Source organism: Salvelinus sp. IW2-2015, linkage group LG23 (genome assembly GCF_002910315.2).
Source record: "Salvelinus sp. IW2-2015 linkage group LG23, ASM291031v2, whole genome shotgun sequence".
Lineage (NCBI taxonomy): Eukaryota > Metazoa > Chordata > Actinopteri > Salmoniformes > Salmonidae > Salvelinus > Salvelinus sp. IW2-2015.
Window position 1 is genome coordinate 20,070,030 of NC_036863.1, and position 14,317 is coordinate 20,084,346.

Consider the following 14,317-nt stretch of genomic DNA (forward strand, 5'->3'; position numbering starts at 1 on the left):
TGAAATCGATGGATCTACATGCACTGCATACGCCTTCCACTAGATGTCAACAGGCAGTGAGAGGTGGAATGGGGTGTCTAGCTTGATCTGAGGCCGAACAAGAGCTTTTGGAATGACGTGTCTGGAATTTTCATTGTCTTGGAAGGCGCGAGAAGGAACCCCAGGTTGCGTTCTGAAAAGCTTTCGGTATAGACGTTAGATATCTCCGGCTCTGATTTTATTTGATATATGTGATAAAAACATCATAAAGTAGTTATTTTAAACCGAGTTATATCAGTTTATTGAACGTTTAATTGCGATTTTCGTAATTTTCTTTTCTTTGCGTCATGTGAAGTTGGGCACGTTTGCGCCACATGGCTAGCTTTGGTTGCTAATTCGACAGGAGAAGAGGACATTCTACAACCAAACAACGATTATTCTGGACAAAGGACCCCTTGTACAACATTCTGATGGAAGCTCATCAAAAGTAGGAACCATTTATGATGTTATTTGGTATTTCTGTTGAAAATGTTTAGTCATATTTTCCGGCCTTATTTTGGGCGCTGTCTCGCTATAACGTAAGCTGTATGTCGTACTAAAGTTATTTTAAAAAATCTAACACAGCGGTTGCATTAAGAACTAGTGTATCTTTCATTTGCTGTACAACATGTATTTTCTAGTAAAGTTTATGATGAGTTATTTGATTAGATTAGGTGACTGTCCAAGATTTCTCCGGACAATTTTGTGCATTTTGACTACGTATTCACATTGTAAAACCACGATTTGTACCGCTAAATATGCAAATTTTCGAACAAAACATATATGTATTGTGTAATATGATGTTATAGGACTGTCATCTGATGAAGTTTGTCAAGGTTAGTGAATAAATGTATATCTTTTGCTGTTTTTTTGCGATCGCTACCTTTGCGGTGAATGAATGCGGTTGTGTGGTTGGCTATTGTAGCTAAGCTAATATAATGCTATATTGTGTTTTCACTGTAAAACACTTAAAAAATCTGAAATATTGGCTGGATTCACAAGATGTTTGTCTTTCATTTGCTGTACACCATGTATTTTTCATAAATGTTTTATGATGAGTATTTAGGTATTTCACGTTGCTCTCTGTAGTTATTCTAGCTGCTTTGGTGATATTTGTGATTGTAGCTGCAATGTAAAACTATGATTTATACCTGAAATATGAATTTTTTTCGAACAAAACATAGATTTATTGTATAACATGTTATAAGACTGTCATCTGATGAAGTTGTTTCTTGGTTAGTGACTAATTCTATCTCTATTTGGTCGGTTTTGTGCAAGCTACCTGTGCTGTGAAAGAAATGTCTGTGCTTTTTTGTATTTGGTGGTGAGCTAACATAAATATACGTGGTGTTTTCGCTGTAAAACATTTTAAAAAATCGGACATGTTGGCTGGATTCACAAGATGTTTATCTTTCATTTGCTGTATTGGACTTGTTAATGTGTGAAAGTTAAATATTTCCCAAAAATATTTTTTGAATTTCGCGCGCTGCCTTTTCAGTGGAATGTGGGGGAGCGGAACCCGGGGGCTAGACAGGTTAAACTCTGTCACTATTTTAAAGTCACCATTGGCCTCATGGTGAAATCCCTGAGCGGTTTCCTTCTTCTCAGGCAACTGAGTTWGGAAAGACACCTATATCTTTGTAGTGACTGGGTGTATAGATACACCATTCAAAGTGTAAGTAATAACTTCACCATGTTCAAGGGGATATACCAATAGGTGCCCTTCTTCGCGAGGCATTGGAAAACCTCCCCGGTCTTTGTGGTTGATTCTGTGTTTGAAATTCACTGCTCGACTGAGGGGCCTTACAGATAATTGTATGTGCAGGGTACAGAGATAAGATAATCATAAAAAATCCTGTTAAACATTGTGACTTGTAAAGCATGTTTTTACTCCTGAACTTATTTACTGTCGGGCTTTCATAACAAAGGGGTTGGATACGGATAGTCTCAAGACATTTCAGCTTTTCATTTTTTATTAATTTGTAACTTTTACATTATGGGGTATTGTGTGTAGCCAATGAAATTGTTTTAAACAAATGTTATATTTAGACTAACACAACAAAATGTGGAAAAAATCAAGGAGTGTGAATACTTTCTGAAGGCACTGTAAGTAGTGCACTCTAAAKGGAATAGGTGATTTGCCTTAGAGAAAATAATATCCAGCACACTATATTTGATAGGATGTTTGACCCCAAATTACCCATCCAGAGCATCTGACCCACTCTCGCTTATCCACTTCCCCTCCAGCTACTGTATTGGTTTCATAACTCCACTTCTTTATATGGTTGAAACAAATGTGTAGTTCTTGGATTATTTMTTGAATTAGTCTCGCAACACGTCAAAACAGATTTTAAACAAAAGGGTATTTGTTCTTGGTTAGATCATTTTCCTAGAAACGATTCAGGTCAGTCTATTGCCTGAAGTGATGGGCCACACTGACAATCACAAGTGTTGTTTGCCATTCTGCAGTGTTAACACTGCACATTGCAGCTGCATCCTCATGGGTCAGGTCTAATTCAACGTTTATATTTCTCAAATTGCAGACAGCAAACACTCAATATTAACTGGGTCTTACTCTGGACCCTAGTTAAAGGCTATAATTAAAGCCTATAATTAGGACCTGTGGTCAGGAAAAATCCCTGGCCCTACTTGTGTCCACAGCAGACTACACTAATGTGGAGCATTGACCAAAAACGTATTGAATGTAATATACTATAACATAGCCCTAAAGCTGGCAGCTTGCCCTGTCCTACTGTACCTGCGATGCGGTCTGGTATGTAAACAGGGCTGGGGCTGGAGAGTCGGCTTGGCAGGGTCATGCTCTGCAGGGCTGGGGTGCTGGGCTTGCTGCTAGCCTCCTGACCCTGGCTCTGGCCCTTGTCTGTCTGAGTGCAGCTGTCCCTGCTGCCTGTCTTAGAGTGACCCCCTGTCAGGGGCAGGACCGGAGAGGGAGATGACGAGATGGACTCTGTCCTCAGAGAGTCAGTACGGTACTCTGGACCCAACAGAACTCCTGAGGGGAGAGAACAGAGGAAACCTGTTAGATATGTGGTGATGCTGGGTTACCCATGACAAGCGCTCAAGTTTTTTATTCATGCACATGGAAGCAAGTTGAAGTAGATAGTAACACACAGTACATTCAGAATACACACAACAAGCAGCATTCATTCAGTCCCTACTGAAAATATAAAATCTGAGTGAGCCAGCAGCACAGCACCATTGCATAATATTTAACTTCCCACCCTCCTTCAAGACCACCCGATTGTTATTCAGCCTGATGATTACTACTGAACTGTACATTCCATACCCACAGCTGACAACCATTCATGTCCTTGACACCCTCCATACCCCTTTGTCTGTCCATCATCACGTCCTGACTAACACATCTGAGGCCTGTGAATCAACTTCCTGTACTCTCCCTGCCCTCTTCCTCCGAAACAGACTTCCAGCTGTTGTTCCTCTACCATGCATCTGAAATGACACCCTATGCCACTTATAGTGCAGTACTTTTCACAAGAGCCCTAGGCTGAGTCTAGTCAAAAGTAGTGCACTATATTGTATATAAGGAATAATGTGTAATTAGAAATCTCTCCTCAAGTCTGCAGTTCCAGTATCTACCCCACTCAATTCAAATATAAGAAGGGAAAACTTAAAATAGCCTTTGTTATGTGGCACATCACACAACATAACATGAAAACCAATAGCATTCGCACCCAGGCTGCCCTTCCAGCTGCTGTCCTTGCGCTCCTCTGTGATGGGTGAGCTGCTGAGGCCAAGGCTGTGGGAGAGCAGGCCCGAGCCCCCCGTGTTGGCGATGGACATCAGGGACTTGGAGGGCCGCATGATGGCCTGGGCGTCCCGGTCCTTGTTGGGATCCTTCCTGGAACGCTGATGGAGCACCTTGATCATGGCATCCTTCTCTATGATCTGGGCGTGCAGGTTCTTGATCCTGTGGGACGGGACATGAGTACAGTTACTCAAATAAAAGGAAGTCCAACATCCTGTAATGTGCAGAATGCATTAYATGTACCGTAAAGACTTCTATTGTGTTCTGTATGACCAGTAAGAACAATGGGAGTTATAGACTGGGTTTGACTGGGGTCATGGTTGCTTTGCTGTACTGAGGTTATGGGGGTAGGGTAAGTGGTTGTGTTAGGCTGTTAAGGATAGTATCTGTATAGTGGTCTGTAGAGAATATATTTAATATTATATCAAATTTAAACGCTTCTCCAGGCATTCCAAAGATCAAACACACAGGTATTTACCTGCTTTCCATGTCTAGACAGCGGCGGTTGGCCATGAGGATTTCCTCCTCCTCCTTCTGGATACGAGCCTCCACTGACAACTGCTGCTCATAGCTGTTGCTGGGGGAGTGGCTTATCACCGACGACAATGTGTCCCTCTGGGTGGCGACAGAGGCGGCAGCGTCCAGGGCAAACTGCCTCATAACGCTCTCCTCCAGGTATTTCTGCTCCCACTTGGTCATGTCTGCCTCCAGAGCCAGGATTCTCTCCTCCTTCTCCCTCAGGTGCTCCATCAGGGCCGTGGCACTGTACTCCTGACCACTGCTGCTGCTCTGGGAGCCACCTTGTCTCTGGATGGGGGGAGCGGAGACAATGGGGGTGGAAGGTATGGTCGTCAGTAAACCTCACAATTATTCAAGAGCTCAACTGCCATCCAAGTGAGGCATCAACTTGCAGTCACAGGCACTTATGCATTTGTAATACAAACAACTGCTGTCTAAACCATGGCCCCAGTGGTACGCGGAATGCCATYGGGGTACACCAAATAAAAATGTTATTCACATTTTCAAACAGTCCATTTAGATTTTCCAACAGGGCTATACATTTGGGTGATGTTTTTTTCTCACCTGAGTAGCCCTGTTTCACTGCCAAAAATAAAATTAAACCATCAAGTGTTCAGCGAAATAACAACAATCTCAAATACAGGTGTCACGACTTCCACCGAAGGTGGTTCCTCTCCCTGTTCGGGCGGCGCTCGGCGTCGCCGGCCTACTAGCCATCACCGATCCTTTTTTCCTTTTACGTTTGTTTTGTCTTTGGTTCTTTCACACCTGGTTTCATTTGCTTTAATTTCTGTGTGTATAATTACCCCTGGTGCCTGCCTAGGTTTGTGCGGGATTATTCGTGTAATGTTGCTCGTTAAGGTTGTGCCTATTTGGTTTTCACGTATTATACCAAGTGTGTATAAGTTTAGGAGCGTTGTTTTTTCCTCCTTCCGTGAGTACTGGTTTCTCTGTAGTCGAGGGCGTTTATTTTGGTATTGTACCTGACCTATATGTTTGTGGACTTGCCTATTCAAAAACGCATCTCGGACATCTCTGCTCTCCTGCGTTTGACACCTACCTCTAAACACAATCTCGTAACAACAGGCAGGAGATGTTTTGAAACAATTACTGCTTCGCATACAAGCCAGTGAATTCTATGCGTTACAGCTGGATGTGTCAACAGACGTGGCAGGCCTGGCACAGCTCCTGGTATATGTCCGTTACGTTTATGGGGGGGGGGGGTCAATTAAGGAAGACATCCTCTTCTGCAAACCACTGGAAACCAGGACAACAGGAGAGGATATTTTTAAAGTACTGGACAGCTTTGTGACATCAAATGGACTTTGGTGGTCAAGATGTGTTGGTATCTGTACTGATGGCGCAAAATGACAGGGAGACATGACAGGGAGACAGTTGCTCCCGACATCACTTGTTTACACTGCAGTGTCCACTGAGAGGCTCTTGCTGCCAAAAGAATGCCTGACAGCTTGAAAGATGTTTTGGACACTACAGTGAAAATGGTTAACTTTGTTAAAGCAAGGCCCCTGAACGCTCATATTTTCTGCATTATGCAATCATATGGGCAGCGACCATATAATGCTTTTACAACATACAGAAGTGCGCWGATTATCAAGGGGCAAAGTATTGACACTTTTTTTTTTTTAATTGAGAGACGAGCTTAAAGTTTTCTTTACTGACCATAATTTTCACTTGTCTGACTGCTTGCATGATGATGAGTTTCTCACACGACTGGCCTATCTGGGTGATGTTTTTTCTCGCCTGAATGATCTGAATCTAGGATTACAGGGACCCTCCGCAACTACATTCAATGTGTGGGACAAAMTTAAGGCTATAATTAAGAGGTTGGAGCTCTTCTCTGTCTGCATTAACAAGGACAACACACAGGTCTTTCCATCATTGTAAGATTTTTTGTGTGCTAATGAACTCAAGCTTACAGACAATGTCAAATGTGATATAGTGAAGCACTTGAGTTGGGTGCGCAATTACGCAGGTACTTCCCGAAACGGACGACACAAACAACTGGATTCATTATCCCTTTCATTCCCTGCCTCCAGTCCACTTACCGRTATCTGAACAAGAGAGCCTCATCAAAATTGCAACAAGTTCTGTGAAAATGGATTAATCAGAAGCCACTGCCAGATGTTTGTGCTCAGAGTATCAGAGTGTTAAGTGTTGCAACCACGTACCTATGTGAGTGAGAGTGGATTCTCAGCCCTCACTAGCATGAAAACTAAATACAAGCACAGACTGTGTGAAAAATGATTTAAGACTGAGACTCTCTCCAATACAACCCAACATTGCAGAGTTATGTCCAGCCTTTCAAGCACACCCTTCTCATTAACCTGTGATGAGTTATTCACAATTTTTGATGAACAAATAAGGTTTTATATGTAAGATGGTTAAATAAAGAGCAAAAATATTGATTATTATTATATTATTATTTGTGCCCTGGTCCTATAAGAGCWCTTTGTCACTTCCCACGAGCCGGGTTGTGACAAAAACTCACTCATTCTTATGTTAAATACATGTATCATATAGTGTGTGTGTGACAGGCTTACAATGATGACAAAAAACAACATTTGAGAGTGTGCTGACCCTGGTGCTAGAGAGGGTACGCAGCTGGAGGTTGAAGGTTTGAAGGGGTACGGGACTATAACAAGTTTGGGAACCACTGGCCTATGGCAACACTGGCTGGTAGAGAGACAGGGCTCCAAGTCTGTCTGTAGTCTTTGTTGACCAGGCAGTCCATCTTCTCCCAAAGGCTTGACTGGAATATACATATGGCTGCTCTTCCTCTTTCTCTCCCTCCGCAGACAGAACCTCTGGTGTTCTGTCAGCTGCAACATTTCCCCCACATTCCCAGCATCCCCCTGGCCTGAATGACCTGGCTGCGCTTAAGTAATAGGAAAACATTATGTGGTGCTTTGCTTGGACACACAGGAAGAGACAATGGAATTTATGGAAGAGAACATTTTGGGAGAGAAAGAGCATGAAATTCTGGGTCAGGACGCCCCGCTAACGCTGACTGCAGCTGAGACACTGCTTTGTTTCCGTGTCTTTAACACACCGTGTGTGTCTCACCTGCTGCATGCGCAGTGACTCCAGCTCCCTCTCCAGCCGTGTGCGTAAGCGGTGCTCCAGCTGCTCTCTCTTCTCACAGGCAGCCTGGAGCTGGGCCAGGGCCTGCTGCATGCGCTCCACCTTCTCCACATACACCTGCTTCTTCTTCAGCTTCAGCCAGGAAGACAAAACACACAGACAGGATGTGGTCAGGGCACAGAAAGGAAGTAGACAGGAAGTAGGGAGTTTGCATTTCATTCCAGAAACCTGACTGGGTTGGTGAAAGCAATACTTTCACCTTCTTTGCGCCACAATATAATTGCTGTCAACTATTCAGTCCTATTAGGTATTTGACAATGAGTGAAATACGACCAGGGAGGAGACAGGGAAACAGGTGCCCCCTTTCGTCCAAACAACCCCACCCAGTGACCAACCCCAACAGCCCACTCCAAGATAATGCAGTTATTGTGTACCCGATGCCTATGTCTCAAAGTCCCTCTGCACTGCAGTCCCTTTGAACTGCAACAGGAGATATAACTGTGGCTCCACTCAATAGACTGATTTAGCTCAGGGAGACTCTCTGTAAAGAAAGAGAGGAAAAGAGAGAAAGAGGGAGAAATAGAGAAGCATATACAATGTTCCCACACAGAGGAGAGAGAGAGAGCAGGCGAAGAATCTGGCCCTGTTCAGAGCTTTCATGGCAGATATAAAACTCAAACTCGACAGCCTTTGTTCGGGGAAACAAGCAGGCGTTTGTGGTGGTGCCGGGCAGAAGAAGTGGAGCAGCCCTGTGCTTTTTAGGACACTACCGGTTCGTTTCCCGCTCCACTCAGCCCGCTGGCTAACTGGCCCTCTGGGCTGTGGCCAGGCTATTTCAGACACATTACCAGCCAACAAACAGAACCTACCAGCCAGGGGCATCAATGCTCAGAGCAGCTCCAGTTTTCCACAGGGGAGTTCTGTCCAGGCCCACACAAGGCCACAGAGGCCTTTTGCATTTCTCTGGCCTCTAGTAGGCTAGACCAGCGGCAAGGCTGGGGTGATTTACCCTCTAGTCATCAGGGACAGCTATCTGCTCACTGTAGTGGGACATACTGATCTTATCAGAAACACTGACTTCTGAGGGAAGCAACTTCAAAGAGGAAGGATCTTTATTTGTGGAATTGTTTGTGGTTTTCACTGTTTTGGATCTGAGGACTAGTAGTAGTTGCTTCGTTAACACGAAATTATGTTTTGAGTAAATGTAAACCCACTTTGCAGTCTTCCATCTTACCTTTTAAACAGTGCAAACCAACCCCATGGATCACAACTGAACRCATACCAGACCCTGTCTTCAGCCAATAATGTAATCCATACCAGGTGATAGGATGGATGACATTGTGGTTCAATATTGACATTATCAGGCTATCAAGCTCAATGGTGACACAACCAGAAAAAGACAGGGAAGATTGCTAGATTATTTTACGCTCAACAGAAAGTCATGCATGCCTATGCTGACATCAGGGGGCATAAATATATCCTCGAACTTAATCTGTCGTGGACAGATTCTCGTGGACAGATGAAACGGCGAGAATCTGTCAAGGMTCACATAATTATGTGATTACGAGCAGCAGTATTTCCTGGTTTGGGGTTTTCGTTGTTGATTATCTGGACGAATCAGGATTGGGTGAAAGTGGTACTTAAACTGGTACGGTGATTTTCAAGTCGTGTGAGCATGATAAGTGGTTTCCACTAGATTCCACAGCCAAAGCCAAAGTCAAAATGGTCTATCGTAAAATTCATGAAAACAGACATTTGCTTTTTGGCCATGATAAACATGGGTGAAATTAGCGGAAGGGGTTTGGCCGAGAGTTTCCGTTTGCGAGGGAGGAGACTTCGCTTCCTTCCTTTCCACAAAGGTCGTCATAATTGTTATTGACATCCCCCCCAGAAGAAAAAACGAATTGACAAACTTTCGTGAGAGAACTTGACTTCTGGATCACCGAGATTACTTCAAGCTCAATCAACTGAACTAATGCCAGGATGAATTCAAGTATCCAAGACATTTCTGATATCACCTATTCATGAAGCAACAGTGAGAACATTATGATACATAAAGCTTGTTAGACTAAGTCAGATCCTCACCTCCTCCTCTAGTTTGACTACTTTGGCCTGGGCGTTGTTGAGAGCCTGGTCTCTAATCTCAATGTGTCGTCTCTGGTCGTCCGTGGTGGAGTGCAGGGCGTTCAGCTCTATCTCCAGCTTCTCCTTCTCACGCACCGTCTCTTTGTCTGGGAGACACATACACAACACACTGAGGACTAGCCCTCTGAAGAAGTGATCTTCCTTTCATTTACTAAAGTAGTTATGTCATGAGCTTACTTTTTGCTCTGATGAAGGTCTGATGACCGAAAGCTCAGTCTAATAAATTTAAAATTGTACATTGATCCTGAGTGTGCGAAGGTTCCTTTTCATTAACTAAACATCATAAACAAATGTGTTTTGTGTGTGTGTGTCATTGTTGTTAAATGCCCAGTGCAGTCAAAAACGTGATTTTCCTGTGTTGTATATACACTGAGTACACAAAACATTGTATAAAAATGTTTCATGACATAGACTATCCAGGTGAAATCTATGATCCCTTATTGATGGCACCTGTTAAATCCACTTCAATCAGTGTAGATGAAGGGGAGGAGACAGTTGAGACATGGATTGTGTATGTGTGCCATTCAGAGGKTGAACAGGCAAGACAAAAGATTTAAGTGCCTTTAAACAGGGTATGGTAGTAGGTGTCAGGCGCACTGATTTGTGTCAAGAACTGCAATGCTGCATGGTTTTTAACGCTCAACAGTTTCCCRKGTGTATCAAGAATGGTTCACCACCCAAAGGACATCCAGCCAACTTGACACAACTGTGGGAAGCATTGGAGTCAATATGGGTCAGCATCCCTGTTGAACGCTTTCGACACCTTGTAGGGTCCATGCCCTGACAAATTTAGGCTGTTCTGAATGCAAAGGGGGTGGGGAATACTGTGACATTGTGAAAKTTATGATAATGCCCTTTTAGTTTAAGAGCTGTTTGAAAAGACAGTGACATTTCTGCCTGTTTTGGTGGGATGGATTTTGGCCTGCCTGGTGGTAAATTAGTTAATAGACCAATAAGAAAGAGAGTTCCAAACCTCTCTGCCAATAACAGATAGTTTTAAGGTTTCCCCTCCCCACTCAAACCACTCACAGACAGTCCTAGCAAAATGTATCTTTGCTAAGAAGCTATTTTTGTTTCTTTTTGACCATTTTAATTGAACACAATCACAGTACGGTACTTAATTGTTAACCAGAAATGATTTGATATTGAGATAAGAATGGCCTCATTGACTTAAATGACTTAAATTACATTTCTAGTGGATGCGTAGTGTTCTACAGTACATGAACCCCAGACCCTTTGCCTGGTTATGTCCTTACTGATGAGGCCACACAGAGGTATGTTCAGACTGGATGTAGAATGTTGGAGAGGCCTGGCCTGGTGTTCCCTGGTAGCTGTGTTAGTGATGTACTCACTCTGGGTGAGTAGCTGAGAGATGGTCTTGCGGTTGTCTTCCGATCCCTCACACTCCTTAGCAGCTAGCTGTTTGTTGGCAGTTTCCATGCGCTCTGCCACAGAGAATGTCATTGCCAAAGTCAGGTCAGAGCCAGCCTGAGGGTCTAGTGGCCAAAGAGACRCACTGTGCACACTCAAATGCCCGTGAACACACACATACATGCAAACTCGTGTGCGCGTACACAAAGGCATACCCAAATATGCTCTAATTCTCATAAATCAAATCTTTGCAGGAAATTAGATCATAGAATGGCAAGACAACATGTTAAAACTGGGGAATTAAGSTCCTTAAAGAACACACTGTTAAACTCCTTGCAGAGTTGCACATTTTCAATGTGGTCAGCCTCTAGTTAATATGCAGGATATGCATGCTATGTATGGGGATTTTGGTGCTATTAAACAGCTCAAACAGACTTTCGACATACAGCTCTGTGATTGTGTAAATGTAGCCATACAGACATCGGGGCCATGGATTAAAGTGAATATGGAGGTGGAGGGAATTCACAATCCCCTGAAGAGAATTTAATAGGCCTGGACTCGGAGTCGATGTGGAACTCAAGTTCTTAAGATCCAAACCTTCGTTCCACGCACATAAAACGCCTTGGGGCCCGGTTGCTCAGCAAAATCGAGCAAACAAAAACCAAACAATAACTTTACATGCACACATTTCCCCGCAGAGGGAGAGGAGGAGGTTTTCATTCTCTAATGGAGTCATGAGAAAATTGGCCTGAAACAAAACAGGACATTATTTCTGGTCCAAACGTTAAAATAATATTTAGTTGAGAGTTAAGTCAACCAGGCTGGGCCATGAAACATCCAGAGAGAGCATTCCAGAAACAAATATTCAGTTGTTTCATTTCCATTCCCTGTGTTTCTCAAAACACAACAATGAGTGGGGTATACATTTACGCTAAACCCCCGAAAGTGAAGCAAGATATCAATTTMACATGTATAAGGCTGCCAATACGATAGGAGAAAAAAAGAGAGGAAGTAGAGACCTAAAAAAAGGTTTCTGTGTGATTTGTTGTGAAAGCATGGAATCTCCCAATGGACCAGGTCTGGGCAGGGAGTCATGGACCCGATCTTGGCAGGGGGCCATGAATGGAGGTTTTTCTTTCCTCTGTAGGACTGAAGAGCTTAGTGAGGTAGAAACTAGAGACATGAAACTGCCCCCACCCACTGTGCTTCAGCTCAGAGCTTCCTACAGAAACAGAGAGTGAAGATTGGAGCTCGAAGGGTCTTTCGTCTGTTTTATAGTAAGTTATGAAGTTGAGACTTTGGACTGCCTGTAAACACTAACATATCCCATTGATTGATCATATTGATTAATTGACAGATCGAGCAATTGATTGCGCTTTTACTTTTTCTCTGTGCCACAGTAAATGCACAGTAGTACAATTATGAACAAGACCAGTTTCAACATCACAGCTCGTAAACCGCACCAGGCAAAATTGGTGAAAGCTGTCCTCAGAAAATCTATTCAAATCAAACATACCAGTGCAATCAATGCAAACCAAACACAGCTTCTGAACATGAATAAATATTACTGAACAAATATACAGGCAATGCTGTTGAGGTATCCCAAATCTAATGCAGAAAGGACACACCACACAATTTTTCCTACTAAAAAGTAGTTTTTYCCCCAATAAATGTAGTATGGAATAGATTTCATCTACTGCCATAAATCCATGAACAGGTATCCTTTGAACATTAAACTATTATTTTGACCAGCAGGACCTGGTAACCTACATAATGGATATGTATGCATGCCATGGTCATTCCAGCTGATTGTGACCTCTTACCTCTGAGGTCCCTGTTGAAGTCGTGCAGCCTGCGCACCTCCAGCTCCAGCTTGTTCCTCATGGTCTTCTCCAGAGCCTCCCTTTTAGTGGATGACTTGGCCAGGTTTTCGTAGGCCTCCGAAACCAACGTAATCTCTGTCTCCAACTGACCAGGGAGATAAGGGGGGGGGGGGCTAGCCCTTAGGCACGTGTTGATCTAAAAGGATTGGTGTATGCAATATGGCAGAAGGTGGAACTATAACCATACTGCTTATAAACTTTCAGATCTACATTTGTCCCACTTACTTTCTGCAGCTTGGTGACCTTCTCGCAGCACACCTCCATCTCCTGCTTGAGCAGCCGGTTCTCCTCTGACACCATGTCCACCATCTGCTGGGCACGGGACATCATGGCGAAGGGGTCCCCCTGGGGGTGGGGGTAGTGCTGAGGAGGGTGGCCCTGGGATGACTGGGAGTGGTACTGTTGGTGCTGGTGTTGGAGTTGTTGTTGTTGTTGTTGTTGTTGCTGCTGCTGTTGTTGTTGTTGATACTGGTGGTGCTGCTGCTGGTGGTGCATCCTGGAGGTGGAGCCGTAGGGGTCGTGTGGGAAGCCGTGGCCCCTCTGAATTGGAGGGTGCATGGGCACGGGACAATATGGGTCTCCCTGGTGTGATCCAGGGCCCTGGGGGCTTCGGGGAGCCATGGAGGCGTAGGGGTCCCCCTGGGGGTGGGGGTGTGTGTGGGAGGGGTGGGAGGCGCTGAGGAGACTACTGAGGGTGGAGGACTGGGCTCGGGACAGAGAGCCCACTGAGGTGACCGAGGAGGTGGGGCTGTGGTGATGGACAGACCTCTGGGAGTGGACGGAGCTCTCCTTATTGGACCTGTGGACACGACAGCCAATCAGAGAGGTTAACACTAATGGAATGTTCGTTTGTTGACTGTATGTGGGTCTTGGGGTCACTCAAGCACAGCTGACTAACAGTCCATAGATATTAGCATAACTTCTATCTTAGTGCTTGTTTATATAAATATATCACCAGGCAAAACATGGACAATGATACTATCTGTTTAATGTAAACTATGGTGATTCACCTGCCATAAGCCAACAAGTTTTTTTTCAACTGACCAAAAAAACTATTGTGAACCACTTTGGAAATAAGCAAACATTCCTGTCTACATAAGACGTCATCAGAGAGCGAACGATCGTGTCGCCACAGGTTTCAGCTGATGATTAAAATGCTGCGGTATTCATAGCTGTTTGCCAATTATTTACTTTCAGGTAAACAAATGATCAAGCAGGAGGGGAAACAGGCAGAACCGGATGTGTCTATCCCCTCTATCCCGACAACTGGCTCAGTGTGTGTGAGAGAAACAACAGGCCTTCCTCATCAGCCTTCCAGCTAATCAAGAAACCTGTTCACCTAAACAGACAGCCTGGCAGGTAGGGAGGGATGTAGGTAGGCAGGCAGGCAGGTAGTCGGAGGCAGCCAGATAGGGAGGCAGCCAGATAGGGAGGCAGCCAGATAGGGAGGCAGCCAGATAGGGAGGCAGCCAGATAGGGAGGCAGCCAGATA

At 44.2% G+C, this 14,317-nt stretch overlaps 1 protein-coding gene across 4 annotated transcripts in view; it reads right to left on the reverse strand.

The window, feature by feature from the left end:
- The window catches only part of LOC111950559 (angiomotin), a 61,044-nt gene that overhangs the window by 8,413 nt on the left and 38,314 nt on the right, over positions 1-14,317 (reverse strand). For 3 of the 4 annotated variants that reach the window (XM_070434423.1, XM_070434420.1, XM_070434422.1), the window contains 7 exons: positions 12,766-12,910; positions 10,924-11,016; positions 9,512-9,657; positions 7,409-7,558; positions 4,284-4,612; positions 3,732-3,967; positions 2,777-3,031 (listed from right to left, as the gene is read on the reverse strand). In XM_070434423.1, coding sequence (XP_070290524.1) covers positions 2,777-3,031; positions 3,732-3,967; positions 4,284-4,612; positions 7,409-7,558; positions 9,512-9,657; positions 10,924-11,016; positions 12,766-12,910 — 1,354 coding nt within the window. Of the gene's footprint in view, positions 1-2,776; positions 3,032-3,731; positions 3,968-4,283; positions 4,613-7,408; positions 7,559-9,511; positions 9,658-10,923; positions 11,017-12,765; positions 12,911-13,050; positions 13,625-14,317 lie in introns of all 4 variants that reach the window. The other variant, XM_070434421.1, reaches the window with a different exon arrangement.